The sequence below is a fragment of the Nothoprocta perdicaria genome, unplaced genomic scaffold (assembly GCF_003342845.1).
Source record: "Nothoprocta perdicaria isolate Ctin4 unplaced genomic scaffold, notPer1 scaffold_56, whole genome shotgun sequence".
Lineage (NCBI taxonomy): Eukaryota > Metazoa > Chordata > Aves > Tinamiformes > Tinamidae > Nothoprocta > Nothoprocta perdicaria.
The window spans coordinates 2,432,837-2,459,922 of NW_020455821.1; the positions used below are offsets into that span (position 1 = coordinate 2,432,837).

The 27,086-nt window shown below is 43.1% G+C and overlaps 1 protein-coding gene across 1 annotated transcript; it reads left to right on the forward strand.

Annotated features, from left to right (window-relative positions):
• Positions 1–1,889: 1,889 nt before the first annotated feature.
• Positions 1,890–13,525, forward strand: TNFAIP2 (TNF alpha induced protein 2). Its single transcript, XM_026048713.1, has 11 exons — positions 1,890–2,214; positions 4,438–5,065; positions 6,651–6,765; positions 8,392–8,514; positions 8,833–8,933; positions 9,094–9,192; positions 9,628–9,751; positions 9,862–9,984; positions 11,019–11,174; positions 12,319–12,440; positions 12,989–13,525. The coding sequence occupies exons 1-11, from the start codon at positions 1,890–1,892 to the stop codon at positions 13,128–13,130; spliced, it is 2,058 nt and encodes a 685-aa protein (XP_025904498.1). The 3' UTR covers positions 13,131–13,525.
• The last annotated feature ends 13,561 nt before the right edge of the window (positions 13,526–27,086 follow it).

The following is a 27,086-nucleotide window of genomic DNA, read 5'->3' on the forward strand; positions in this document are numbered from 1 at the left end:
TGGTCACTGAGTTTTATTCCAGCTGCAGCTGTAGACATGCAGAAAGCAGCTGTGGCAATGATCAATGCTGACCTAGTGATTCCTGGCAGGAATTTGGAGGAATGAATCTAGATGCAGAATAGCATTAGGAATTGCAGGCTGGGAAGATAAATATAAGATAGGATATAATAAGATAAAGTATAAGGAGCACACTTTATATCAACATGAGCACACTTTATATCAACATGATGCATATTAGCAGCATGGAAGAGTATTTAAAGATTCCCACACTGTGGCTTCATAACTGAAACCAAATTCTTCCTTTAATTACACACTAATTCCTCTATTCTGGTGCAATGAGTAAGCCAAAACTTGAGAGTTCTTCATACTGAATTATTTTCCCGGAAAKCCACTTTAAAAAAGCCTTGTTGGAACAAAGATTGTAAACTGTGATACACTTCGTTTACTTATAATAAATGCTAAGAATAATAACTGCTGTTTTAATTGAACTATAATGTAAATGCAAAGCTGCAAGAATATATTGTATGTGGAATATTAATATATAAATAATTCCTAAATGTAAATGTCATAACAAATGTATTTCTTGCTAGCTATTTGTAGTGCAGGAGCATGCTGGGGCATGCAGGAGGCTTGGTGGCAAAAGAGAACCCTGGCAGGATAGTTTCTGCTTGAACAGGGCTGAACTAACCCAGTTCTGCTGCCCTATCTGTGTTTCCCACTCACCTCTGGACATGCACCAGCTCCTGCACTGGCACTCTCAGTTTTACAAGAATCTGCTTTCTGTGCAGGCCAGGCTTGCAGCAAARCCTGGCATTTCAACGAAGCAGACAAGAAGATTGCTCGCAGTGAAGTTGCCTGGTTTGGGAGGCTCTGCCTCTGACACTCCTGCCCTTCCTGCTATGCCATGGGAACTGAACCCSCAGCTGCCTCGAGCTTCTGCAGTTAGGCTGAACATTTTCTTACTGCTTTAAATGGGTGCAGAGGTAAACCAGCAAGGCTTTGCTCAGCAGAACTAATTCCTTGGGGAAGGCTGGGGCATACTTGGCTTAGCAGGCTGGTCTCCGTTTCACGATGTGCTTGCAAACTCAGTGTGTGAGGAGCTATGTGGTAGCTTCCACAAACAAACCTACAGCCAGATGAGCAAAGATCAGGGAAAARTGGCCCTGAGAAAGATTAGAATTGATCCTCAGTCTATATATGAGTATGGATTTGCTTTGAGTAGACACAGGCTGCCTATTTGTGTGCACTGTCCCACTTATGACTTATGGTCATTTCCACACTTCCACAGCAGTCTCTGGAAGATCTCTGCTCTCCTGTATTCAGATAGTCTATAGCTTTCACAGAATGTTCACAGCATGTTCAAGGTTGGAAGGGACCTCTAGAGATCATCTAGTCCAACCTTCCTGCTCCAGCAGGCACACCTAGAGCATGTGGCACAGGGCGGCATCCAGGTSGGTTTTGAAGACCTCCAGAGAAGGAGACTCCACAACCTCCCTGGGCATCCTGTGCCAGGGCTCTGTCACCCTCACAGGAAAGAAGTTCCTCCTCACCTGGAGATGGAACTTCCTATGCCTTCCTTGCCCTTCAACCAGGCAATTCTGAATCACCCTTTAGATCTCACATTGATGTTCTTTTACGTCATTTATTAACCTAGACAGCACTGCTCCATCCTCTCAATCATTGGAAGATACTTTGCTTGGGAGCTCTCCTGCAGAACAGAGTTTGTGCCATCTGTGCTCGAGAGCTCCCTGTGCACTGAGAATCTATTACAGAAACTTTTCTTTTTCTAAATTGGAATTTTTCTTTACACATTGTGCTGTAGTAGATCTTATGTTAACCATTATGACCTCACCAATTCTTTCTGAAATTTACAGGATTAAAGAAAAAAAATGATGAAAATGCTACCCTTTCTCCAAAGTGGTCCTATTGGAATCCGCAAAGACTCGAAGGATTGCATTGAAGAAAACAGCGAACTTGGAAACCCTTCAACATCCATAGCTGGGCAAGTTCCAGTTTGCCCTGACGACTGGTGCAAGAATTATGTAAAAACAAGTGAAAAGCAAGAGGCAGCCTACAGGCACTCACGTACATCTTCCATCACAAGCAATGGGAGCTATGCCTCTTCTGGGGAGAGTCCTGAAAAGGCGAAGAAAGGACTAATGGGAATCCTTAAGAGTGCTCTTAAGAAGAAGAAGGACTCCAAGCCACTCAACAGTAAGTGTTGGATCATCCTTTCGAACACCCCATAGGATGTAGCTACCTGCAGAATGGCTGCAGAAGGTAGAGACGATTTGTCCCCATGAGAAACAAAGACATCACCAGATTAGGGTGACTTCCTCAAGGAGTCCAGGGAAACATGGGCTCAGGGATGGTGACCTCAGATCCTTGCTCACTAGGCTGTTCTTTGTCACCTTCCCAACAGAACAGCAGCTTTACATGTCTTCTCTCCGGAATGAGCCTTACTTGCTCCTCTTCTACCAGGGGATGTAGAGAGGTAGAGAAACATCTGCCCATGGTGACAAAGAACTGTGTAGAACTCTGTGCCTCACCCAAGCCTCATTTGCCCCCTCAGGTGATCCACATTGCCTGTTCATAGACACATCAAGCCGTAGTTTATCCTAAGTCCAGTTTATTGTTCATACCTCCTTTACTGGGATACAAAAGTAAAGTTTATTGTTCATACCTCCTTTACTGGGATACAAAATATTTCCATTCTAGACAAGCCTATTCCTGACTTACGTCGATTTACATCTACTTGTACTAATTGCTATCCATAACCGGTGGTTTTCTGTGCATATATTCCAAAGGATGTATTTATCCTCCTCAGCCTCTATTTTTGTCAGCTAAATGASAAACCCTCCTCAAGGCAGCCTCTTTTTGCCTTTGTTCTGACCACTACATTGTGCCATTTCTGCTGTCTCTTTTTGAAAATGAGGCATCCCAAATTTAGGAAGTATTTCAGGTAGGATGTCACCAATGCCTGATGCACCAAAGTTTCCATTTTGCTGTCTTTATTGGCTGTCTCTCTGTGGATATGTCTTGGAATCATTTCACAATCAACCTGTGGTGGAGGCACTTTCTTCCTCTTTAATTTCCAAATAGTACATATATCCCGCTGGCAGCATAAAATCTTATCTGTTGCTGAGTAACTTTTATCCTATTAAATTTGCGTATTGTGCTTTGTGCTATTAAATTTCAGTCCACTTACTCATCAGGTTATCCAGCTGTATAACCTGTATAACACAACAAGCCCTGAGTTTCAATAAAATCTCTAAATTCTGTTTAATCAGTACCTGTCAACAGGGCACACCTAGCTTTTGTTTTGTAGTCACAAAGGTGAGTATTAAGTAAGCTTAGTTCTATGATTAGTCTAACTCTTCTCCACCTACGAGTTTTAATAGAAACCCTCATTCTTACAAACCCAACAAAAACTGGTTTGGGGCCATAATTTCTCCAGTTAGCTAATAATTTCCAAGATTATACCATAGGAACTGACAGGCTGTAGGTCCAATAGGATAACTCAGTTATATCTATCTTGCCCATTAAATGAGTCATACAAAAATTTCACGGGTTATGACATATCAACCCACATCTGGAAAACCCATGTGGCATTTCCTCTAGAACTTGTTATGTAGTTATATTATTATTTCCACATACTTTTTTTTTTTTAAGCTTGCTTATTAGCTGAGRTCTTGAAGTTTAGATATCACATTTGGTACATGTTAATGTTCTTCTGTCACTGTGATARATCTGGACCTGAACTGAATGTACAATTTCTTTCAATATTTTGGAATAATTATATATTAGCTGTTGCTTTATTATATTTGGCAATTTTTAATGTAAGTTGGTTTGGATAATCCTGATTTTATTTCAACCTTATTGTCTTCAAAAGGATACTGAATAATTYTGTTTTGACCCTAATCATAAAAATACTATAACTAAAGAAGATTAAAGTATTTATTTCCTCTGCATTCATAACTGCAGCATATTACCACAGAGTTTATCTGTGCTAACCAGCAATTTCTCTTAGTCATAAACCCCAAAAAGCCACTTCCATGATAAAATTGCTGTTAACAAACCTTGAGGACTTTTCTTTCAAGATGAGTGATCCACATGCCAGTTATTTTAGCTATTTTGCTCTACTTTCCTTGGTCCATGCACAAAATTCYTGTGGTTACTAGCAGGGAAGGCAAAGAGTAAACACGCTGTCCTTGCAGTTTTTCTTTGATGGCAATGCAGGCAACAGCTGTAGTGCCTGGGGACATTTCCTTGGGACTTTTTCTCTCCATTTCCTCTGCTGCAAGGAACAATTATATATATTAGCATTATAGAAACATGAACATAAAGAAACGAGTAATCCAGAGCCATCATTTTATGTAAAACAGAAATGTAAAGCTCCACTGTTAGGTAAAGAAAGGTTGTTCTTTTTTTCCTCAGTAAAACAAATCATGGAACTCATTGAGGAGAATAAGTTTTCGGATGCTTCTCAGCACCTGATTGTCCTGGAGAAGAGCCTTTCTATCAAAAGTGAAGAGGAATTGAAAACCAGACAGCAGGACATCGARGCCGTCTACGAAATTCTGAAGAGCAAAGTCTTTGACATCTTGAAAGATTCTATACTTCTAGCAGCAGTAAAACCAGATTTATTGCAGCAAGCAGTAGATGCATTAAAGGAACTGGAGAAAGAAGATCAGAATTACTTCTCAGAGAACCCACTCGACCACAACAGGCAATCTAGACCTAGAAAATGGAAGGAGATTTGGATGGCTACAGTGAAGGAGTCTGTAGAGACTCGAATGAAAGATACACATCGTACTCCGACCACTGAGAACCTCTCTACAGCTGGCCAAAACCTCCTGTACATGGGGAGGACACTGAAAGAAGACTTGACAGTAGTGGTGCAGCGCATTAAGCAGCTTTATCCTCCTGACTTTAACGTATGTGGCACATACGCAGAACTCTACCACAATTATTTTGCTTCTCAGGTGAAGAAAACTGCTGAATCTCAGCTGGAAGACAAGGATATTTACCTTCTCCTCTCATGGGTACACAACATTTATCCAAAGTAAGTGACACTTTTACACTCGTGTTTATCTCTGGTGAGCAACAGCTTCACTGGCTGTAAAACCTACACATTTTCTTGATTTATGAATTACACTTCAGCGCAGTGAGATATTGTGCAGTTTTACAGTAGCTAGCCAGGGTGGTTGGAGGACATTTTATTCAGACTGATATTCTTTAAAGTATTCTTTATCCCCACATCAAGCAGGCTTCTGAGCAGTAGTCATACATGCATATGGTTAGAGCGTCGCTTGTGGGGTGAGCTGGACAGGTCCAGCAAGTTGCAGACCTGAACTCATTCTTAGAAAACTTGGAAATTTCATGTTTCTGGCCTGTTGGAGCCAATAAATAACAATGTGAGATGTAATTATCTCATGGAGAAAGGAGTTTGTTTAGGCATTACTCACAGTCTGTACTTTCTGTGGGATAAAAAGACCAAAGGGTGGACCCCTGTAACAGGACATCCCCAAACAAGGACTGCTGTTCTGCCATACAACCACTGTAGGTTGCAAAAATGGAAAATATCCTTGTTGTTGCTTATTATACTGGATGTAGAATTAGAGTGTCTCATTTCTGAGATGAAAATTACACTGTTCTAAGGCTGTTCAACCTTTGCCTTCACTTCCTTCTCATCTTGTTCCACTGTCAGTAGATAATGGGCATCAAACTTGGATTTTTTTCAGAGCCGTTTGCAGAGCTAATGTTGTACTCTAGTTGAGGAAGTCAGTGAGCTAATTGCAGATTTGGACAATATTTTAGTAGCAGAATCGTTATTCTGTACTCGGTGAGGTTAGAAGTCATGTCTTGACATTCTGAGAAAATTGAGTGATTTATGTCTGCAATAAAGGGAAAGGGAAAGGGAAAGGGAAGGAAAACCTAACGCACTCATGTAATTATCTGAGAGGATCATGATGCGCTGCAAAGGGCAACACCTGCAGCTCCCTTTGCCCAGCAATCTCCTGGCCAAACGATCCTCTTGCACAAGTTGGAGGATGACTTTTCTTCGGGAGCAGCACAGAACTTTTAGTTCTTGTTTAGTTTGCCGCATAAGGCAGCAGTTCAAAGGAGGAAAACCCTTACTCAGTTACATAGCTACGTACATCATAGAGTTTCCTCCTATCTCACCGGGGTAAGGAAAGATTTGACCTAGAGCATGTTTGGAAAACAGCAGCTACATGAAGTGGAACCTAATTCGGCGATTGCAGTATTGTCCTTGGGACAGAATTTGCCAGGACAGTGGCTGTTTCTCAGCCTGTTCCTAGAAGCAGTGCCCAGATGTCTGTCTGTATGCTCAACGAGCACCTCTCTTAATGATTTGGATAAAAAAGAGAATAAGTGAGAAGGAAGGAAAGGCTCAGGGACTCAAAGCCGCTCAAGCACAATGCCTGACTCTTCTCGGGCTTGCTCAGGCTCCCACCCTCACCCCGGGTACGGTTTCCTCTCTTGCAAGTCCTGTCTTGACTAAGGACAATGTGCATTTCTATCTGGTTTTCACTCAGGTCCTCTAAAAGTATTGCTCATTTGCATCAACAGCTGTCTTGAATTGCATTGCCCTTGGAAAATGTGACCGTTTGGCTTTTTCGTTCCAGTGACATTAGAAAAGATCGTGTTTTAGCAGAGGAGCTGGGAAAAGTTAAGCTTGGAAGCCTCTTGCCATCAAGTCTGATCAAAGAGCTTGAAAAGAAATACCTTGGCAGCGAAGAGGTGAGAATMTGTTCAGGCCCCTCTGCTCCCTTGCCTGCTCTTGCGTGACTCTCAACCCGCAGAGCAGCTCAAACTTGTCCTGAATGCACAATTCTCTGCTGTCTATGTAGTCCCCTTGCCCTTCCGGAGAGAAAAAAAACAAAAAGCAAGAATGCTTTTGGTTTTTTTTGGAAGACAAAGCAGCCTTCTGCTAGATTGGATTTGCAGAGCGAGCTCCCTGCTGCCTTTGGGCTAATGCAGCCTCACGTCCTTGGGGACATCACGAAATAATTACTCTGTTCTTGTAAACCCCATGTTAGGAAGGGGGGATAAAATCAAACTGCAAATCTTTATGGGTAACTTTCCAGCTGACTGTTATGTCCCCAAAGAGAGCTAAAAGTCATTCTTACACATGATGGATTCGGTATTACTCCTGGCCTTTGCAGCCATGCCAGAAACAAATCATATCCAGGCCTTGGGTGAGTGCAAATGTGTACGATCTCATCTTGAAAATCCATCACATTGATGAAAAATTACCTGTTTGCAGGGAATAATAGTTTCTGTAATTTTTGGACTCTTCTTTTAATGAACACAAGAAGTGACCTTACAATATTCCCAAAGCTTAGTATTTTAGATGCCTCAAAACTTCAGGCTAAAATTCTGGAAAATTAGAAGTTCCAAGTTTAAATCTAGTCTGATATAGCTTGTAGATGGGAGAGATAGGTGTGAAAGCTGCAACGTGCACAAAAACAGCAAATGAGACATAGGCATTAGGAACACTGTACAGACCATTTTGAAAGTCTTACTGCACAATGTGCATGCAAAGAAAATATATGCATACACATATATTATATTTATCTATCTATATATGTGAGACCCTTTGGAATACCTTTCCAAGAGCTCCTAAACAKAAGAAATGTTAGCCATGAAAAAAGATTACCAAACTTGAATCAGTGGGTAATACAGAGCCTTACACACAAATAATTCCAGATTCTGGGAATTCAGGCCCTGGCACATGTCACCTTCCTATTAGCTGCTATCTTCCTCCTGGCATTGGAGATCACCACGTATCCCTACCACAGGTAGGGATGTAGGTCCTCATTTCTTCTCCACCTCCTACCTTGAAATAATCCATTCAGTCAGCTGGGCCACGATGTCCTATGTCCTTGCTGCTCTTCTGGGCTATGAAGTGGTGAGGTGGAGGCCACCACAGATGCCCTTCTCACAGCCATGTTAAAGTGTAGTGATGCCTCAAAACACAGCTACCTCCTCCTGACCCTGCCTGGAGCAACCTGGAGATTCCAGTAAATGCAAATAAAGTAAATCTGGTTCTCAACAAACACAAGTGAAACTGGGAGGTGTCACAACACCAAAGAAAAGCTCTTCCTCCATCCCCGCAGGAAGAAAGCTGTCAGGCAGAAGTGCAGAGTTCACACATTTGAAGGAGAATTGGTTTTGTTTATTTAACTTTAGTATCTCTGAGTCTGACAAAAGCATCTCTTAACAGAGAGTCTGCTTGGACAGAGAACAAAAGTCTCCTGAGCCAAACAAATGATAGGTGGCTGAGAAAAACTGTCTGCACAAACAGAAGGCAGGAACTGTTATATCCCATTTGTGGTAAATGTTGTTGTTCTTTCTTCCCTAAAGGCTACTGTCAAAAATTGTCTCGGTAGATGTTTAGAAACGGAAATCCAAAGATGGAAAGGAGATCAAGAACCTGAGAAACTTGACGGCCATTTTCACAGTGAATTAGCAATTCTTGCTATCCAGGTAACATGAATTTTTGTTATGAATAAAGAATTGCATCCTATATGTATATAGATGAACTAGTCAGTTCAGGATACCCTAGCTCTGTCATTAAAGGGTAGACAAAGAAATACCTTGGGAAATCTTACATAATCCCCTCATTGTGATGTAGTTATACTTCGTAATTGCCAGTGGATTCACGGTCTTGTCTGTGCAGCCCAAGGTACCCATCCTCTCCATCCATGGTGCAAAGACAAACAGAAGAGTGGCAGCTCCAAACCTGCCTTTTTTTTTTTTTTTTTTTTTTTTTTTTTTTGAAGTTGTTTTTTTTTTTCTTGTTAGAATGTCTATGGAGGCCAGAAGCGAGCTGAGGATCTCAGTGCTGCATTGGGTGAAGAGCTAGCGTCTTGCCTGTCGAGAGAGCTAGCTGCCTTTCTGAAAAGGTATGGTAAGGCTGCTCTAGGTGACCCTTCTGGAGCAGGAGAGTTGGAATAGATGATCTCTAGAGGTCCCTTCCAATCTCAACATTGTGTGATTCTGTGAAAGCATCCTGGGGGAGCTGGTGATGAGTTGCTCACTCTCCTCTTCCAATTTCCCTTCCAGCTACAAGGATGCTTTTGAGGAATTTAAAGAGAAGAGCAAGAAGCAGAAGTTCTACAAGMCTATCCTGATGGCAAATATTAACAACTGCCAACATTTTAGGTAAGAGTCCTAAAGGAAAGTTCAGTGCTCCTTGCTGTGCTGGGGAGTGCATCACAGGCAGATGTTGCAGAGAAGGAAGAGGAGGGTCACTCTGCTGGCAGAGGAAGGCTTGAGGTTGGGCCCCTCCTTATCCTGGCTCATCTGAGCCAGCTGCCCATGTCTGCAGCACAAGAGATTCCCCCACCAGCTCAGTAACAAGGCTGCAAGGTCCCCAGGTCGTTTGTGGGGTGATAGCACTTGCAGGTATCACAGAGACATTCGGGGTCACCAGGGCCAGGATTGTGCCAAATTTAGAAGTCATGACATTTTAAGTTAAAGGAGAAGATTAATTTCTCTGAATTTCTCTTTCTTTCTCTCTCCCTTTTTCTTTTTCTTTTTTTTTTTTCCTGAGATTTGGAAAMAAATTATTCTGACCGTGTTGATATTTCCTTTCAGAAACTACACAGAGAAAAGCATAGCTGAAAAGGATGACAACAAAGCCAGTATTCTCAGCACGCTCAGTGACATTGAAAACAGCGGCTTCGATGTCCTGCTCCAACAACTGTTTGCAGAGCTGAAGGTGCCGTGTCTGCATTGGGCATAGATATATATGGCACATATAGGAATGCTAAATGCATGTGGACATAGAGCTTGCTTTGAGGAAACTCATCAGATTTTCACTTTTTTCAGCCAATTTATAAGAAATTTACAGAAAACAAGTGGGATTCCAGTGATGAAATTATGAATGCGATCATCAAAACGACTAGAAAATATATTTCAGACTTTGAGAGTCTAAATGACCCCTTTTACAAGGTAAGGCACAGAGAAATACAGGAACAGTTTTAGGAAACTAACCCTGGTTTTTCAACTCTGATCCTCTGCAACTCAAGATCCCTTGACCTGGTTTAAGCTGTCAAGCCCTCATGCTGTCAGATAGTCTCCTCAAGAGTTTTTTAAAAATTTAAATGTAATTCACATGCATCTTCCCCAGATTATCCATATGAATGTTAGTCTTTTCCAACCAAGGCAGACATGTAATTCTACTACAGCGTAAAGGCAGAGAAAAATCCCCTTTCTGTAGGAAAAAAAAGCAGACAAAATACGTTTTTTTGTCAYGTGCTGCTGGAACATATGTGAAATATCACCACATTAAAAATGTTTGCTTTCCTGCCTTTGTCTTTTTAAGATTGAATTAGAATTGTGATAATTTGTGTATTAGAGAGAAAAGGAGGAGTAGGGGGAATTCCTTTTTCTCTGGAGTACTATTGCTTCTTCTGTAACACATAGACCTCTCAGTTTAAAAYTTTTCCCGAAGGAAAACAACATTTGAAAATTCCCACACTTCATTACTTGCAGTACAAAGAAATTCTCAGTATCTAGGATGTCCCTTAMCAAGCTGTAGGGAAGTTGGCCCTTCCAGTTCCTTAAGTATAGTCAGTAGCGAGGATTGAGATTCAAGGATCTGGATCCAAGCAAGGATACATCTACACGCTCAATTTATTGTGTTCCCAAGAAAAGCTGGATGGACAACCCACCCTCTCCTTATGCTTATCCCAAATGCCCATGCTGCCTTATTTCTTTATTACCCATCAAAACAGTGTCTGAWCATGTTGCACTTTATTACCCACTAGATTATTGCCCACCAGAAGCTCAGGAATATTTTCCTTTTCCATTCTCAACTTTCCTCAGTGGGGTCTCCACTCCTCCACTCTCCTCCAAACCACCCTGCAGCACTTTCTTCCATGCACCCTTATCCCTTGGCTATCTTCCAGGTAGATGCTGATAATCCTGCATCCTGGCATACCCTTCTGGCCGCAGTAAACTAACTGCTGTCTCCTTCCCGACAGGCTATTGTAGAAAAGATCCAYGTCCACTTGGTCAAAGAATACATTGTGAGGCTGCTGAAGAGAAGGGTCAGCCTGAAAAACCCAGCGCAACAGCAAAACCTGGCACAAAACATCTCCAAGAACGCTGCTGCCCTGGAAGCCTTCTGCATCAGCCATGTACGTGAGTGCCCCAGCCTCCGCGCTGGCGCACAGAGAGAATCAGAGCAAGAGATTTTCTGCAGTCTCTCCTTGACCTTTCCAATGCTGTTTAATTTGCTGGAAAAACACTAGGCAGAAAGAGCTTTCCCAGTGCSAAGCCTGCAGGGAGGGAGGTTCCCACACCAACAGCCTACTCTCCTCCAGYGATAGAGCACTGATCTCACCCTCCTTGCTCTTGTAAAGTTTGCTTCCTTTMACAAATTTATATAAAAGGAGGGGCAGGGATTAGCCAAATGCTGAACTTCTCTGGTTTCAGTTCAACTTGTGTGGAGGCTGGTTTTTGACTCTTTCCCATCACTCTTGATTGTCCTTTACTCTGCTGCTCTTAGGTTTTGAGAACATGGGAAATGCAAGGGTTTCCTTCAGCTTAGCCTGCTGTGTCCTCTGAAATCATCTCCCTCCTTTCATGTCCTTAACTTTACCTGACAAAAATCTAAGCCAAGCCTCCTCTTTCCCCGCCCCACACACACATTTCACAGACTTCACAGCCAAGTCTAAGCAAGAGTCAATGTGGACAGGAGATTAAGGCCCCAGTTCACAGGGATATCCAACAGATAGGAAGCAGGCCCAAGCGGAGCTTTTACCTAGGTTGACAGGAAAAGGTTTTTCACAGTACCTAAAAGCTAAAGTCAGGGTGGTATCCAGCTCTGGGAGAAAGTAGGCACTTATTAGGTGCATTATCTTGTCTGTCAATGTCCTGCATCCCCTGGGGCTGCAGCCAGTACAGATACCCAAGGGAAGAGTAACATGAGGGAAAAGGTTTTGTGAGGGAAGGGAAGAGAGGGTCTGTCCAGGTGAATATGGAAGTCACAACCTTAAGCTAGAAGTGAATCCCTCACCTACTGTAGGAAAGGATTAAAAATAACAGACCAGCTCACCTAGTTTATCCAAGGCTGGGTGGGGGAAGCTGTAGCTAGAACTGCCACTCAAAACAACAAGGCTTATTAAAATCTCTCTTGCATCCTTCTCCACTCGCCAGGGCACATCATCAGAAACCTCTCCAGTTATACTCCCAGTTAAACACAGGTCCTAGGGCTGTGTGGAGGCCTTGGGCCTCCGCTGGCCCGCACAAGGCCACACTGACTTCTTTCTTCTCTGGCAGGGATCTCAAGCCTCATGGTTGAATTCTGTACTCCCCAAACTCGCTGAAATAATCCGACTTCAAGATTCAGGTGCTATTAAAATTGAAGTTGCAACACTTGCCACAGTGTACCCAGACATTCGGTAAGAGAAGCTGGATCAGATTGGCAAATGCTAATATAGAATTTTGTCTGAGCTTTGTAACAGTTAAATATTGAAACGAGTGAGATTCACATACTCTAAGTTCTGATGTAGTAGGGTTGTGCTCACTCTGATAGAGTGCCAAGAGAGCCATCAAGGAATCAATGCCCTTTTAGTTGGGTTTGTCTCTTTCCAAAGTATTTTCCCTAAATGTTCCTTTCCCAAAGCTTATAAAGACCTTACCTTGCTCTGTGCAGAGGGGATGGGGATCTGCCTGCCACGCTGTAATACCTATTTMAAAAAAAAAAAAAAAGAAAAAAAGGCTATGTTTYACATTCGGGCCTGGTTTACTCTTTTGCCTTGGAGATTTCCTGTCCTACCCCCAGAACTCCCAGGATAGGCTTGGGGCCTCCAATAAATAATTAACCAGATGCGAAGTTGGCATCAGCACCCAGGCCCTCAGGCGGGTCTCAGCCTGGCAGTAAGGACCACTATGCTGGATGCAGAAATCTGCAGAAGTTAACACCTCCCAATATCTCTGTCTTCAACAGCAAAAGGCACCTTGAAGCTTTCCTGCACATCAAGGCSAATTTGACACGTGGTGAACTGAAAAGCATCCTGAGCTACTTGGCAGATGGTGCGGCATCCTCACCTTCAAGTGCCCCGTTGTTCTCTTATATAAATGTGTCCTAGACCAAAGGCAGCCCTTGGCTTCCTTACTGTACAGGACAGCAGCCAGGCTAGTGAAAGCCTCTTGGGGCAGGGATGGAGACAGTTCCTTGGAGCAATGCTATGCATAGCATTCACTGCCGTATTTTCCTACGGAAAGTATTTTGTTCCAACTTGGTGCTCAGCATCTCTAYGGAAAGCGTCATTCTCCTGTGAGAAGGTGAGATCCAGCCATGGGAACCTAACCTGGTGCCTCACTTCCAAGGATTGCTCTTTGCACTGGCCACAGACTCCCTCTGAGGTCTTGGGAACATGCTGCCACTTTCTCCATCCGGAGATTGGCTCGGTACCCTACCATCTGACTACCTCACCAGAGAGCTGCGAAGGCTGTTTTGCCAGCTCCCCAGTCATCCTAGACCTAGGAGACACCTCCTGCATAGCTTGGTCACTCTTAAGGAAAGAGCCCTTTCCTGGGAGGGGAAAAAAAACAAAGACAAAATACAGGTGAAACCCCAGTTGAGGGACTGGAGAGGAGCTGTAGCTCAGAATGCCTTGGATTCCTGTAGTCCTGCTGGGCACCAGCAGCTCCAAAGATCTGGGGTGGGCCACAGCCCTGGCTTTACAGCCATCACACATGGGACATTGGCCAGGGGCCTCCGTGGGGGTTAACTAGTACTGAATTCCATTAAAATGTTTTGAGCTCTCTGTACATATCACCTCAGCTGCTCTTTCCCCTGTTGCTGTGAGGTGGATTAGATGTGAAAACATGAATGGGTGTCTGTTTTGAAACTATATATTGTTTTTACAGGAAGGGAATTACTTGCCAAAAGGAGACTGTGTTTAGCTGAGGACTTTTCTCTTTGTTTTTCTTTATTTCAGCTTCTGTATCAGTTTGTAGAAAGTCAGTCCAAAAGGAAGATGCATAATGACTGTGCAAACCATGCATAGGCAAACCATACCACTTTTCATGTGTCTTGTTTATACCACTCTTGAATTTCTATTCCTAATCTTTGGCTGTATATCCATAGATAGATATATATCGTTGGTGTATTTTTGCATCCAATTTTATTTTCTCTCAGTAAGAGATCTTCGTTTGCAATGTTTATATTTAAACAGTATTCAAATTGCTAGAAATGTTTTACGTCATTTATTACATCTCTGGTTGTTGTTTATTACTACACACAATCCTGTATAACCCTGCAAAGAGCCAGTTCTTCCACAGCTCCTGTCTGCTCTATGTCACCCTGGTGAATGTCACCTCATGCATCCGAGGGTGCAGAGAGTATTGCTGATAAAGCAATGGTACACTGTCTTTGTACTGCATGTAGGACCCGTAGCTCAGCTTTCCACACTCTTTAGAGCAACTGTCATATTCAAAGTGCTTATGGTGTCTGGTGCAATGAGGGCCGAAGTCCAAAAGCCTCTAGGCGCTACCACAAAATAGATGTTGAATAATAAAAAGATTTAAGATGCATCTCATCCTTGGTGATCAGGCTTGCCCTTTGTTCCAGCCCTGGTTTCTGCTTCTGTTGGTACAAGTTTTAGGAAATTTGCTGCTGTTCCTAGTAAGGCACTTGCTGACAGGTACYGACAGTCAGGACTCCTCTCTAGCAGTGTCCAGAGGCACAGGCTGAGAAACCAAGTCCTTTGCAAGAGGTTTGAGGACATGATCACAAGTTGTGTGGAACAGTGCTTGGGTCTCAGTTTATTGCCTGGTAATGGAGAGCCCAAATCACTTTCTCACCCAGGCATACATATACCTATAATTCAAACACTTAACTACAACTCAAAGCCAAATGCCAAAATGATTTTAATTTGCAGTACTGAGCACTCATGAGAACTGTCACCTATTGTGCAACATTTTCCTTCCCAATTAGTAAAAGGTCACACTGTTGCTATAAATTAATGCATTTTGATTTAGAGGTCTGTTACAGGTTAGAGAATTATATCACACAAGTGACTAAGCTGACTTAAAAAAAAAAAGATTCAAACTACGTTTGAAGAGAAGTAGTAAATCTGTTTATATTTCGTCATAATTAGCGTGAGGAGGAGGGAATACACATTTCATAAGCCGAATATAACTGTGCTGAGGAATTCTTCTCATCTTGCTGTAAAAACTTTAGCTTTTAGCTTTAATGAGCCCAGGAAACTAATTTATTTATCTTCCTGTGTGATTCAATGTTTGCAATGGCATTTATTTATATGTAGCATATTCCACATAGCCTTCAGGAAGATGCACAAATAGTCTGCAATATTTATGTTAAACTAATACTAATAAATTACACTCCTATAAGCTCAGTAAATAAAATATTCTCTGATCAACGTGTCTGGGTTTTCTTCATCACACAGCTACTAGGGTTGATCTCTGCCCCTACATAGTGGCATAGGAGGTAGCAAAGATGAATGAAATTGTATTACCCTTATAAAATAACTGAGAAAGTTGGTTCGTGGCCATGATTGCTGTCTCATTCTGACACGTGTTGCACAGACAAGCATGCGATGCTGGATGGTGTYGCTCTGGAGCACACTGGGGTCTCTCCAAAGAGCCTGTGATTAATAAGACCACACAAARGGAGAGTGACACCACAGACTCAAACAATAAGCACAAGTACTGGAATTCTCCCCAGAACAACCTGTTAATGGGCCCATTGTCACCCCAGAGCAGGTCGTGGGCTGAGCAAAAGATCACCTGCCCATGTGCACACTGGTGTTGACTACAGCTTCCCTGTAGCTGTGTGGGCTTTGTTCTCCTGGGTATAAAATGCAGTAAGTTACATAGGTCGGTGCGGACTTGGACCCGGGTGGCCTGTGGATGTGAGGACCTCACCCATCAGCAGGGATACTTTTGATATCAACAGCGTGGTGAGGAGAAGCTGGGGAAAGTTAGACTGGAGGGTTGATCCATACAGGGCAAAAGCATTTGCTGCACCCTGCACGCATTGGTTTGAGAATCTGGGGAAAAATATACTGAAGGATGGTCATAAAAAAAAATATGTATTTTTTTGGTTCTATTTCTAGCCTTACTATGCTGTCAGTTCTGTTAGAATCTCTTATCTCTAATAAATTCTCACATTKGACAAACGTTCCTCTCTTAAATTCAGTGCAACTAATTCTGCAATGCCAAAGAATCCTGGCATCCCTCTGGTGGCACATCACACATTCCCAGTTCCCCACGTCCACTAGCAGCAGCACCGTGCAGAACACCCTCCTGCCACAGAGCTCTCGCACACACACACACCTTACTCATTGCTCATCCATCCCACAAGACACTTCCCATCATTTGACAATAGATGGGAAGCCCCAGACGATGCTTAGGAAATTGTTCCCCGGCCACATGGGAAGCCAAGACAACCAAAATTGCTCCAAACCATCTGATATAGGGGACAAATCTTCCTTAACCCAAAGACTGATCATTGCTGCAATGAGGGCACAGCAACAAATACCCACAAGATAATTCCTGATCCCCATGGGGGCACCCAGGGACCTTYGGCCATCCATTTTGCAGGCAGCACTTCAGTGTTCCCAGACATAGAAATAAAGAGTTAAGAAATCATAACACCGGAATTCCACCACCTTGAAGCCAGATCTTCTTCCCAAGATTCCCTGAGACTTTATGGTATGAAACTAAACGCCAAAAGATTTACTGACATGCTGGTTTAGAGAGAGACACGCTAGACCAAAGTGCCTGATACTTTGGTAATTTGGTAATGGTGCCTTTATGAATGTCAGCACTGTCAGTGTCAGACAGGGTCAGTGCAGAGTCCTTTAAATGGCCCACATCTCTCCMTGGACAGTCTCTTGTTCACCTGAATCTGGCTTTCAGGAGTGTAACTTTGTTCCACACCAAATTTGGGGTGTGACAGCTCTCACAATCCTGCTCACATAAGGCTTTCTCAAGCCAGATCAAAGCCCATCAGAGTAATTGCTCTCTTCCTGCATGGCTTAACAGAGGATGTGGCCACACCACCCACACTGGGGCATTTTATGAACTGCTTGGCACTGTGGCAATCAAAGATCTTTTGCTTAAGCAAAGGTGCAACTTCACAAGGCTGGGAAGAGCTCTGAGTATCACTTCCTGCGTCACTTGAAAAACAAGTGCAAAAGCAGTAAAGCAGATGCACACATCAGGCTGGTCAGATGCACATTGCAGGCTGGCTGATTGCATTTTTTAAAGCAATGTACTACTGTAAAGTGAATCTTGCAACCTTCTAGATACCATTTTCCCTTATTGCCAGTAGTCTTCCTTGTAAATTAGGTTAAAAATATCCTTTTAAACTGATCAACTTGGAAACTTCTACAAACTCATCTTTCATCTGTTCTCTCGGTCCTGTCCCCTTGGAAGTTTACAAATTCTTCTTTCACCTTTCCAAGAAACTCAAATGTTCACCCTTGAGCCTCTCCAAACCTTAGCCAGTAACATCCTTGGATCCTGCCCTTCTAACCTTTCCATCTTCATCAACAAGGAACTCAGCAAGACACTGTCATATAACAGAAATCAGAAACGCCAATGGAGGAGGAGACCACTGCTATTTATCTAAGTACCTTTCATTCAAATAGGACAGACCACTTGAACTATAATAACTCTCCAAAAGAGATAATGAAAGAGAAAAACAWCTTTTAAGCAAACAAGCTGAGTTCTCAAAAGTGCTCATTAATGTTGGAATGGGAAGAGATTAACTCTAAAAGGGAGGAGACTGGTAGAATAATATTTGTCCTGGAGTCTTGCAAGCTTTTTCCCAAAGGCTGGAAGCCAACCCCTAAGTCCCATTGGCAAGAGTAGTGGAGTCTAAAAGCTAAACCAAGCACATGGATTAGACAAAACAATAAGGTAAAGTTAGCTGTGACATGACCTAGTTAGAGAGGATCATTTCTGCTCTTTGTCTGGCTTTGTTACAGTCTACGCTACAGCATGGCCACAAGAAGTGGGGCAGAGACCATCATCTTCACTTTTCTACACTTAGTCTTTTTCACACTTTTTTGGCAAGTGTCCTAAGCCCAACTGCACATGTTGCCACACAGTCTTTTCATAATACACAGTGGATTGTGCCAACCCCTAAAGGCTAGCTAATTCTTTCCCATTCTTTCTGTTGGGTGTGATAGTRGCATTCTCAGTGCCCTGAGAAATGATCTTAATAAAGTCAAACTGGGAGAGATGGGAAAGAGGTCTAGCATGACCCCAAAGCTACTTCTGGCTCTTGCATCTGAGCCCCAGCCCAGCAAGAGAGTCACAGCCAATCTGTCCRTTCTTCATGACATGACATCTAGGCCTTGCCCAGCTGTGGGCTATGGAAATAGCCTAAGGAAGCAACCAACTTCAACAAYAGAGATGAGGTTCTGAGTGCAGAAGTTCAGAGGAGTTACTCAAATCAAAGAGTAAACCAAGGCAACTCTTGCACACTCAGGCTGGGCTAGATCCGTTTTTGGAAGAGCCTTGGCCGCTTTCAAAGACTTCAATGGTAACTCTATTAAGCCTGGAATTAGCAAAACACTACGAGGCAAGAGCAGTAATGCAGATAACCTCGATAATACATTAGCAAGAAAAATTTAGGAGGTGTCCTAAAGAAACAAGAGAGCAAAGTAGAAAATGAGATGATGGTAGAGCAGCCTTCAAATACCTGCCATATCACTAGCTGTGCTCAAAAGTCTTTTGTTGGTCTTTGTTTAGCTGTCCTGTTCAGGATTGTCTTCCGATCCATAAAAATACCATAGAGATTAAAGTAGCACTATGGAATGCATGAACTGCCTAAGTTCCCAGTTTTGTTTGATTTGATTTCTCTGTGAAGACTCTCTTAAAGAGCTCAGATTGCATTTACTTGGGGAAAATTTTGCCAGATCAGCATATACAGCATGAAAATGATGGCAGCTTTTAAAGAAAAAACAGATTCATTTGTCATCCAGAATAATTTCATAAGCCAACTTTTCTTGGAAATAATGTACAATTTAAAGGGGAAAAAAAAAAAAAAAAAAAAAAAAAAAANAAAAAAAAAAAAAAAAAAAAAAAAAAAAAAAAAAAAAAAAAAAAAAAAGGAAATGTTTCCACTTTCCTTCCAGTTCCTCTCCCAGTCCTCCACTGCAGAGGGCCATAGCTTATCCCTGGGGATGGCCTGTGCTCCAGCTGTGCAGCCCATGTCCAGGGACCCTCTGCCACCTCTGCTGTTGAATTGTTCCTCCAGTTCAGGCATTAATTTGCATCTTTCTCCATTTTCATGAAGTCTGCAGAAAAATATTTCTAACAGCTGGGGAGACATCTCAAATTTGGCTGAAATTGGTTTATGGGTTTAGAAGTTACTGAGGGAAGAAGGAACAAATGGATAGATATGATAGTCCTATAAGAGCTCACTTCCTTACAACTCCCAGACTAACTGAAAACAATATTTTCTGCAGGGAAACAGCATTTCTGCTGTGCGAAATCTTTCTCCTTTCCAGTGCAAGTTTCTACCATCTAAAAAGTACTATTCAGCATCATAGACTTCAGCTTGTTATTTAAAATGGGACTAATTGCCCATTTTCATACATTCCAATATAGCTTGACTTGAAAAAACATTTTTTGTTTTCAATAGTATATGAAAATTGCTTCTTGTTAATGTGAAAATTATCATCAAGAGAATCAGCACAGCAGTTTTCTACAATCTAAGTCTCTCTACATTCAGGATTTTTTTCACAGAGGTGTTTTCAGGATAGAAGTGGCTGTAATAAAGTCTGCAGTTTCAAACTTTTTCTTCAATGAAAACATGAGGAACTGCAAGTCACACAAGTTCACAATGATCCAAAATACAAATAGCATGCCAAGGATTTGTCTTTCTTCTCAAGTTAAAGAACCTTAAAGAACCTCAACAATTTTGTCATGCTATTCACACTTTATGAACAAAATAATTTAATAACCAGAAAACTCTACAATCTTTTCACCATCAGGTTATAAAGGTAACAATCTTATTTCTGTTGCCAGCATTTGGGATTCATAAATTCTGGTTAATTCTGAAACTTTTCATGAGTAAGGAATAGTTGCTATGTCCTACCTTCAGGGTATGCCCAAGAAGACGAGGGTGGACATCAGCCTCGCAAAGACAACTAATTCAAGAGCCATTAAAAAGGCACAAGTAGTGCTTTTTTTAAAGTATTCGTACTACATATTAACAGTGCAACCTGTGAAAATCTGGTGAAAGAAGTGTTTCACCCAAAACAGCTTTAGTCATCAAAGGGACAGAAGACAGTTTTACTCTCCTGTACGAAAWGAGCTTTAGTCAGACAGTCAGTGCACGAGGTGCCTCTTTGCTAACAGGTTTAAGGAAGGCAAACAACTGCTAATTTTAATCAAGTGGCTRGCGTGTCTCCTGGCTAAGAAGGGAATACAGAGAGCTTCAGGGTGGAAAACTATCCTTGCTCAGATATCCTGAGAAGACTTGACAGCAGAGGATCATCCTGAAGAGCAGGATACTCCACGATGAAAGCGGAGGGTGCTCTGCTTCCAGCTCTAAGAAGAGGGATCGCAGAGTTGGTGTTTGGTCAGAGCTCTGCAGGTGTGGTTCTGCCTGGTGGTGAGTCTCTAACAGACTGGCAGCCGAGGAAATGCAGCCTTCAAGGTCACTCCTTGGTCCGTTTAGTATGTCTGGTGCTATATTTGGCAGAGACGTCAGAAGTTAGAAGCAAATATTCATTTTCTATTGATCTGTAGGCAGGCCTGCAGCTGCCAAAGTTTATATTCGCACTGTCAGCAATAAACACTAGACTGTTAGGTTCAGATCAACTGATGGTTGAATGGCTTTTACATGGTGAAAAATTCTTAATGCAATTTCACTTCTGGCTTGAAAATAATTAATCTTGGAATGGATCATTTCCCTTCCTCCATAAAATAACAAACATGCCAAGGGTTTTTTTTGTTTGTTTGTTTGTTTTGATATTTCCATTAACTGAGGCAGAAATCACAGACAAAAACCTTCATCCTTTTCAGCCAGCTTTCTCTGTCAATCTGCAAAGCTTTTGGTGCTATCAGCCACAGCTATACTCCACACAGAAGCCAGTCTGAGGCCAAAATGCTTTCAAGTGTGAAGAGTTACAGCCGTGTTTGCCAGGCTTAAGTTTAGCTGAACAGCAGCACAGCTGAGGACAGAAGCACAATGTGAACTTCTGAGATGGTAACTGGCCCCTGTGAAGGGGAAGAAACCTCTGCTGACCTGCTCCASGCAGCAGCTACACCTTTGGCTTGAGCCAGCCTGAGAGGCTCATCATGGGCAATGCAAAGACCATGTGTGTGCAGGAAATCCTTGGTGGCATAACATCCACGAAACCTGCAGCTGGGCCATTCTGCCCCGTCCTCAGGCCTCTGGTTCAGGCCTGCTCAAGTCCCAGGTGCTGCATTATCTCTGCCCTGCTGGTGCGCATGTAGTTGCCCCACAGAGACCTGACCTCCAGCGACACGGTTCAGCCCGCTGCTGTCATACACTACGCAATTGTTCGCAAAGGAGTGACTGGAATTTGCTGATAAATGAAAACAGTCTTTTCTCTGCAGTTCCTGAGCGCTGATTAAAGGCTCCTTGCCATCAGCTGTAGGAAAATTGCAAGTGCACGGAAGCCAGATGGATGGCAATTTCTTCAGACCAGGAATATATATATATATATATATATATATATATATATATATATGTGTGTGTGTGTGTGTGTGTGTATATATATATATACACATATATAAATACACCCTATAAACCCTGACACTTGAACTCCCTCTGCCCTCTGCTCTCTTCTCTCCTAATGGACTACTGTGCTCTAATATGCTTTTTAGCCTATAACTCTTTGGGGAAGGGACTATCATGCTTAGGTTGGCTTGGTGTCTAGCAAAACTCACTTTTCAAACATTAATGGACATGTCAAGTGTCTCCTGCGGTGCTGAAGAGCAGGGCACACAGATTCCACCATGCCACAGTTCAGCTGACACAGCCACAGAGTCTTTCTACCAGGTCACASGTCGAGCGAAGAATTGTGACACCAGGCTTTATTTTTATTGGCTGTCCTCCAAATAGTTAAAGCGTGTTTGCTTTGCTTTATGTTTGTTTGCTTTAATTTCTCCTCATTACAGGAAAGTATTACCAAGAGAATTTTGGCAATCTCAATTCTCATAAGGTTCTCAAGAGAAATTAAATGCAAATAGCATGTCTAGTTCAGCCAAAACCCCATAAATTGAATTAAGATAGTACAGTCCTTATTGTTACAATTATGCTTAACTTTAAACAGACAAGTTGGATTTTTAGTCTTTTTTTCTGCATAGATTTAAGAACACAGATAAACTTGGACAGGGCTTGGAAATCTTTAATATCATCTTTCTGCTTTATGTGTCCAGTTCAAAGCATTTGCCTGCAGCCTTTATAATATGTTTTCGTCTCATGACAAAAACAATATAATTCAGCTGTGCCAARGAAAATATCTTGAAGAAGTAGACTGTACTTTTTTCAGGCCAGATGCCTGGCAAAAAGCCTGGAATGAACCAAGTTAGGCTCAGAATGATGCAAGCCACAAGGATGTTTCACTGGGGGAAGGAAGTATCTGACCTTGTTCCCCCATGCAGCAACCCCCTATTTAGATGCCCCCTCTATGCTCAGAGTCTCAGCACGGTTCTGAATGTTTATTCTCTCTGTGCTCTAGGGAAGAAGGGCAATGGTGAGCAGCCTTTTGCCATTCCTCCCTTCTAAAATCTGCGGTGCTGAGATGGAAATGCATCCTTTCTGGTTTAGGGAGTCACTGCATTGCACACCAGTAGAGCCCAAGCGTGGCAGAAGACTCTGTGTGTGTCCCATTCCTCTCTCMTTGCAGGTGTCCTCTCCCCTGGACACCTGCAAGCAACTATATTTTGTTATTCATTGTGGTTGTCTTTTAGCTGTTACATCTAAAAGAACTAGAAGTGCACACGAGSAATGGGCATCCCATGCAAAATCATTCAATCACACATTACACAGTTTCAGTGCTACTGAACCACACTCTTTCCAAGGCTTTTGTCTAAGGATGCTGTTATCGTATATCACCACCATCTCTATGCTCTTCTCCAGTCCTCCTGCACCATCTCTTTCATCATCTACAACTAAATTCATTACGGCGCTAAACCTCTACATTATCCTTCAAGTTGGTGGCCTTAAAACCTGGGTCATTTAAACTCATGGACAGCTTCCTCTAAAGGAATTCCTTGAACATTGGCAAGTCCCCTTAACCCTGGGTGCTCTCAGCTGCTCTGGGTGCTGTTGCTGCTGCCCACAGATTCCCCATGCAGGCTCGTGCCACTTCTGGACAAGGGGACCAGCTTAGACAGCTCTTTGGTCTGCTCTGGTTGGGCTGCTCTTGCCAGGCCTAGGCTGAGGCTGATCCTTCCACATCCTTCCAAAATTCAGCGACAGTTGAAAGCACAGACGAAGTAAGTTGTTGTCATAGTTATAGGCTCTTTACAATAAAAAGATGTTATAAAACTTTCACTTGTTTGTCACTGACTGCTCTATGGGTGACTCTGCATTTTTCCARTTTGTTCCCCTAGCTCGTTTCACTTTTCCACTTCTTTGTTTGAAGGCCTCTGACCTTCACCAAAACTAGCAAACTAATGTCACAAGATTCAACAGCAAGTTTTCTCTGACCATATCAGTGCCCTCATATCAACCCAGGATGTCTGCAATACCCACCCGTTTCCAGACACCCCAGCTGATTTCCCTGGCAGCAAAGGGCCTGAAGCTCCCAGTTTCACCATTTTTTTTCAAAGATATAGGCTCCTGAAGGCCATAACTGCAAATTTGTCATCACCCACATGTGCCAGCAGATACCAAATGGAATTTGTCCCTTTGAGACTGAAAAACTAAGGATGGGAAAGATGTGACATTTTTTAAGTTCTCATTCCCTGGCTAGTGAGGTGCAGAGGTGCTGAGCCAGGACGACCCCATGGTCTGCTCAGCCTGGGGAGGTCAGCAGCCTGTCATCCCCCTTAGCCTTTCAAACCAGACATGAGCAGAGTCCAGACCCTTCTGGCTCCCGCAGGCACTGAAGGCTTGCAGGAACCTGCCAGAGGTGGRAAGGACCTGATAGGGACAGGTCCTGGGGACAAAAGGGGACGGTAGGTGTCCATGTGCCCTGTCTTCAGGCAGTCTTCACCAAGTGAAGTGAGAAAGAAGCCCAGTACAATTCCTGTGGGCTTTTATCCAGCACAGTCCCAGAGACGATGTCTGACAAGTGAGTCCTTTTGAATATCACAAACTGAACCTGTAAAAGAGTCAAAATGGGGTTTATTGGTCAAATCACCCAGGAATCACATTCCAGCTGTCTGCCCTGGGACAGGACTAGGGTGCAGAAGGCCATTAATTCTTGGAGAACTGTCTTATAAGGTTAACTGCAGTTAGCTAATTTACCTCGGGGCTTAGTTTTCTTCCTGGAGCACTCATCTCTGTTCTTCTAGCAGAGATCAGTTTGGCTGATGGTCGGATATCACAGTCTTAAAATTTTTAGTTCATCTGTAAATTATCTTCTGCAGACTGGAACATGCAAATTTTTAACAACTTTATGGAACAAAAGGGGCAGAGAAAAGTCTCCCTTGTTGGTCAAGGAAAACTCCTCAGCAGAGCAAGCATGGAGTAACACCAGGAGAGAGTAATCAGAACCACATCCCCAACTTCATGGGCAGCCCAACTCCACACTCACCCGGATCACTGAATCCCAGGGGTCCCACCTAGAGAAAATCTATTGATTTAAGACTAGAAAAGTGATATTTGAAATCCTTTTACTAGATACAAAGTTTCCTGCAGCTTATTCTGGGGGTCCCCCTTGAATGCTTAGCTTTTGCATCTCCGAACCCAGCAGAGCTCAGACATCAGCCCTGTGCAGAGCACTCCGGGAGAGGATGACTGTCACAAGAACAGTGTCCCCAAACATGTGCGCTCCCTCCCACTCACAGCTGGGTCATTTCCCCATAGTAACAGGAACCACTGTTTACCTAAAATAAATAAAAAAGAAAAATGGAAAGGCATTTGAATTTTTTTCTTTAGTTGGCATTTATGTCATGAGTTCTGTGCTTTTTTGAAGCRTTAGCCCTCCTCTTTATTTTTATTTCATGTCCCTTCCTTCCCTCCCTTCTCCTTCTATCCTCCCATATACTTTTCTTCTGACTTGTCTGTTTCTCATTCTGTCTACATTCCAACACATCACTTGGCTCTTTTCTTGCTTTCTTAAGCATTTTCCCTTGCTTTATGATCATCTCCTCTTCCACAGGCACAATTCCTGGCTGCCACAACYTGTCGCTCTTGGATATCAAATTTTCAAATTAAAAAAAATCCCAACAGGGCTACAAGTTTGAGCACTCTCTGTATGTGTCCAGCTTTTGCTTCATAACCTGTTTGCTTGAAGCAGTGTGGACAGAAGTCAGGATGGTTGAAAAGAGGAAGGAAGGCCAACATCGTGGAGGCAGCAACTCCTGCAAAGGGCTGCCCATGATCCTGCTGTTTGGGTTTTGCCAGTGTAAGGCAGCAGTCACAGCATCATGTCTGTTTCTGTGTCTGTGTCTCCCTGCGATTCTTACAAAACAAAATTCAGAACCATCAGGATGACAAGGAGAACCCCCCTTGATCCTCCAGACACAAAGCCCAAGGGTAATTGAGGGGGAAGGAGTRATGGGTGACACACTCAGATATGCACACATGAAAGGTTAGGCAAGACTAGCAGCTCTGTTTCTGCTTGCAGCAGAGACTCCCACAGAGCCAAATTTGAAGAAAGTGCCCATCTGCTCAGCAGATCCTGATGCAAAACTATCACAGAATTACAAAGCAGGTGAATGCTCCCTCTGCATTCTGGCTCCATGGAGGCCAGTGCCCACAGGCAGTGCTCTCCAGGACAAGTCTGCTCTCCAGCAGACACAGACCAACCAGCAAAAGCAGGTTTGGAAGTGAACGCCTTGGGAAAGCGGCAGCAGCAGCACTGCGAGGTGCTGGTGGGAGCAGAAGTGTGAGTTGTCCCACTCTAGACAAGCCCTGCTCCTCCGTAAGCCTGTTCCCTGGCCTCTCCCTGTATGGCTCCATCATGTCCAAGGAAGCAACAGAAACATAACAGAAATTATGCCAGACAGACCCTTGAACCACATGAGCTGGCTCTCGAGGAGGGTCCCAGCCCCGTTCTTCTGGCATGGCAGTCAAGCAGACTGATTGTTTCTTCCTAAAACACTCCAGCGGCTCCAGGCTTCACTGCTCTGTGTTTCTAATGGACAAGCCCTGTGTATCCTGGCTGCGAGACGTGGGTTGGTGGGACAAAGAGTGCAGTGTCCGGCATGTGGGACCTGAGGGGCGACAGCATCCACTCCCTACACTTCTGCCCAGAAATATCTCACCCCACAAATTCCATTCACACTTGCAAAAACTAATGGTGGAGATTAGCTGACCTCTGAAAGGGGGACACACACAGGGACAGATCCTCCCAGAAGCTTTGGAGTTTGTTCGTTTTGGAGTTTTGTTCGTCATTTACTGTGAACTCTGTCACGGTGCCCTTGCCTTGGCGTGCAGCCCTGCGCCTACTGCTGATGCACTATAGGTGAGCTGAGACTAAGCAAGGTGATGTTCAAACTGCAGGTGACAGTCCTATGAGATATATGTAAAGGGATGTTTTACATACAAAACGACAAATCTAAATGAGATCCTGGGCATATGGCTGTGTGGAAATAGCAGCGATCAGAAAACTTTAATTAAATTATAGGCATTTCTAACAAAGGAACAAATGAACAGACCAAGATAATCTCCAGGAGGCAGCAGCAGAACTGCAGAAGGTCCAGAGCAGAGTTACCACATTAGCAGCAGTATAGAAAAGCTTCTGGATGAGCAATGACTATACATGGTAGGACTCTCCAAACTGAAAATGGAACTACTGAGAAGGGAGATCTGCTAAATCACCGAGGATGGGGGAGAGTGTGAAAGAAAAAGTTGTCTCCTCCTACACAAAAGAGGAAGAGGAAGGGAGTAGGCACAAGACCTGCAACTGGAA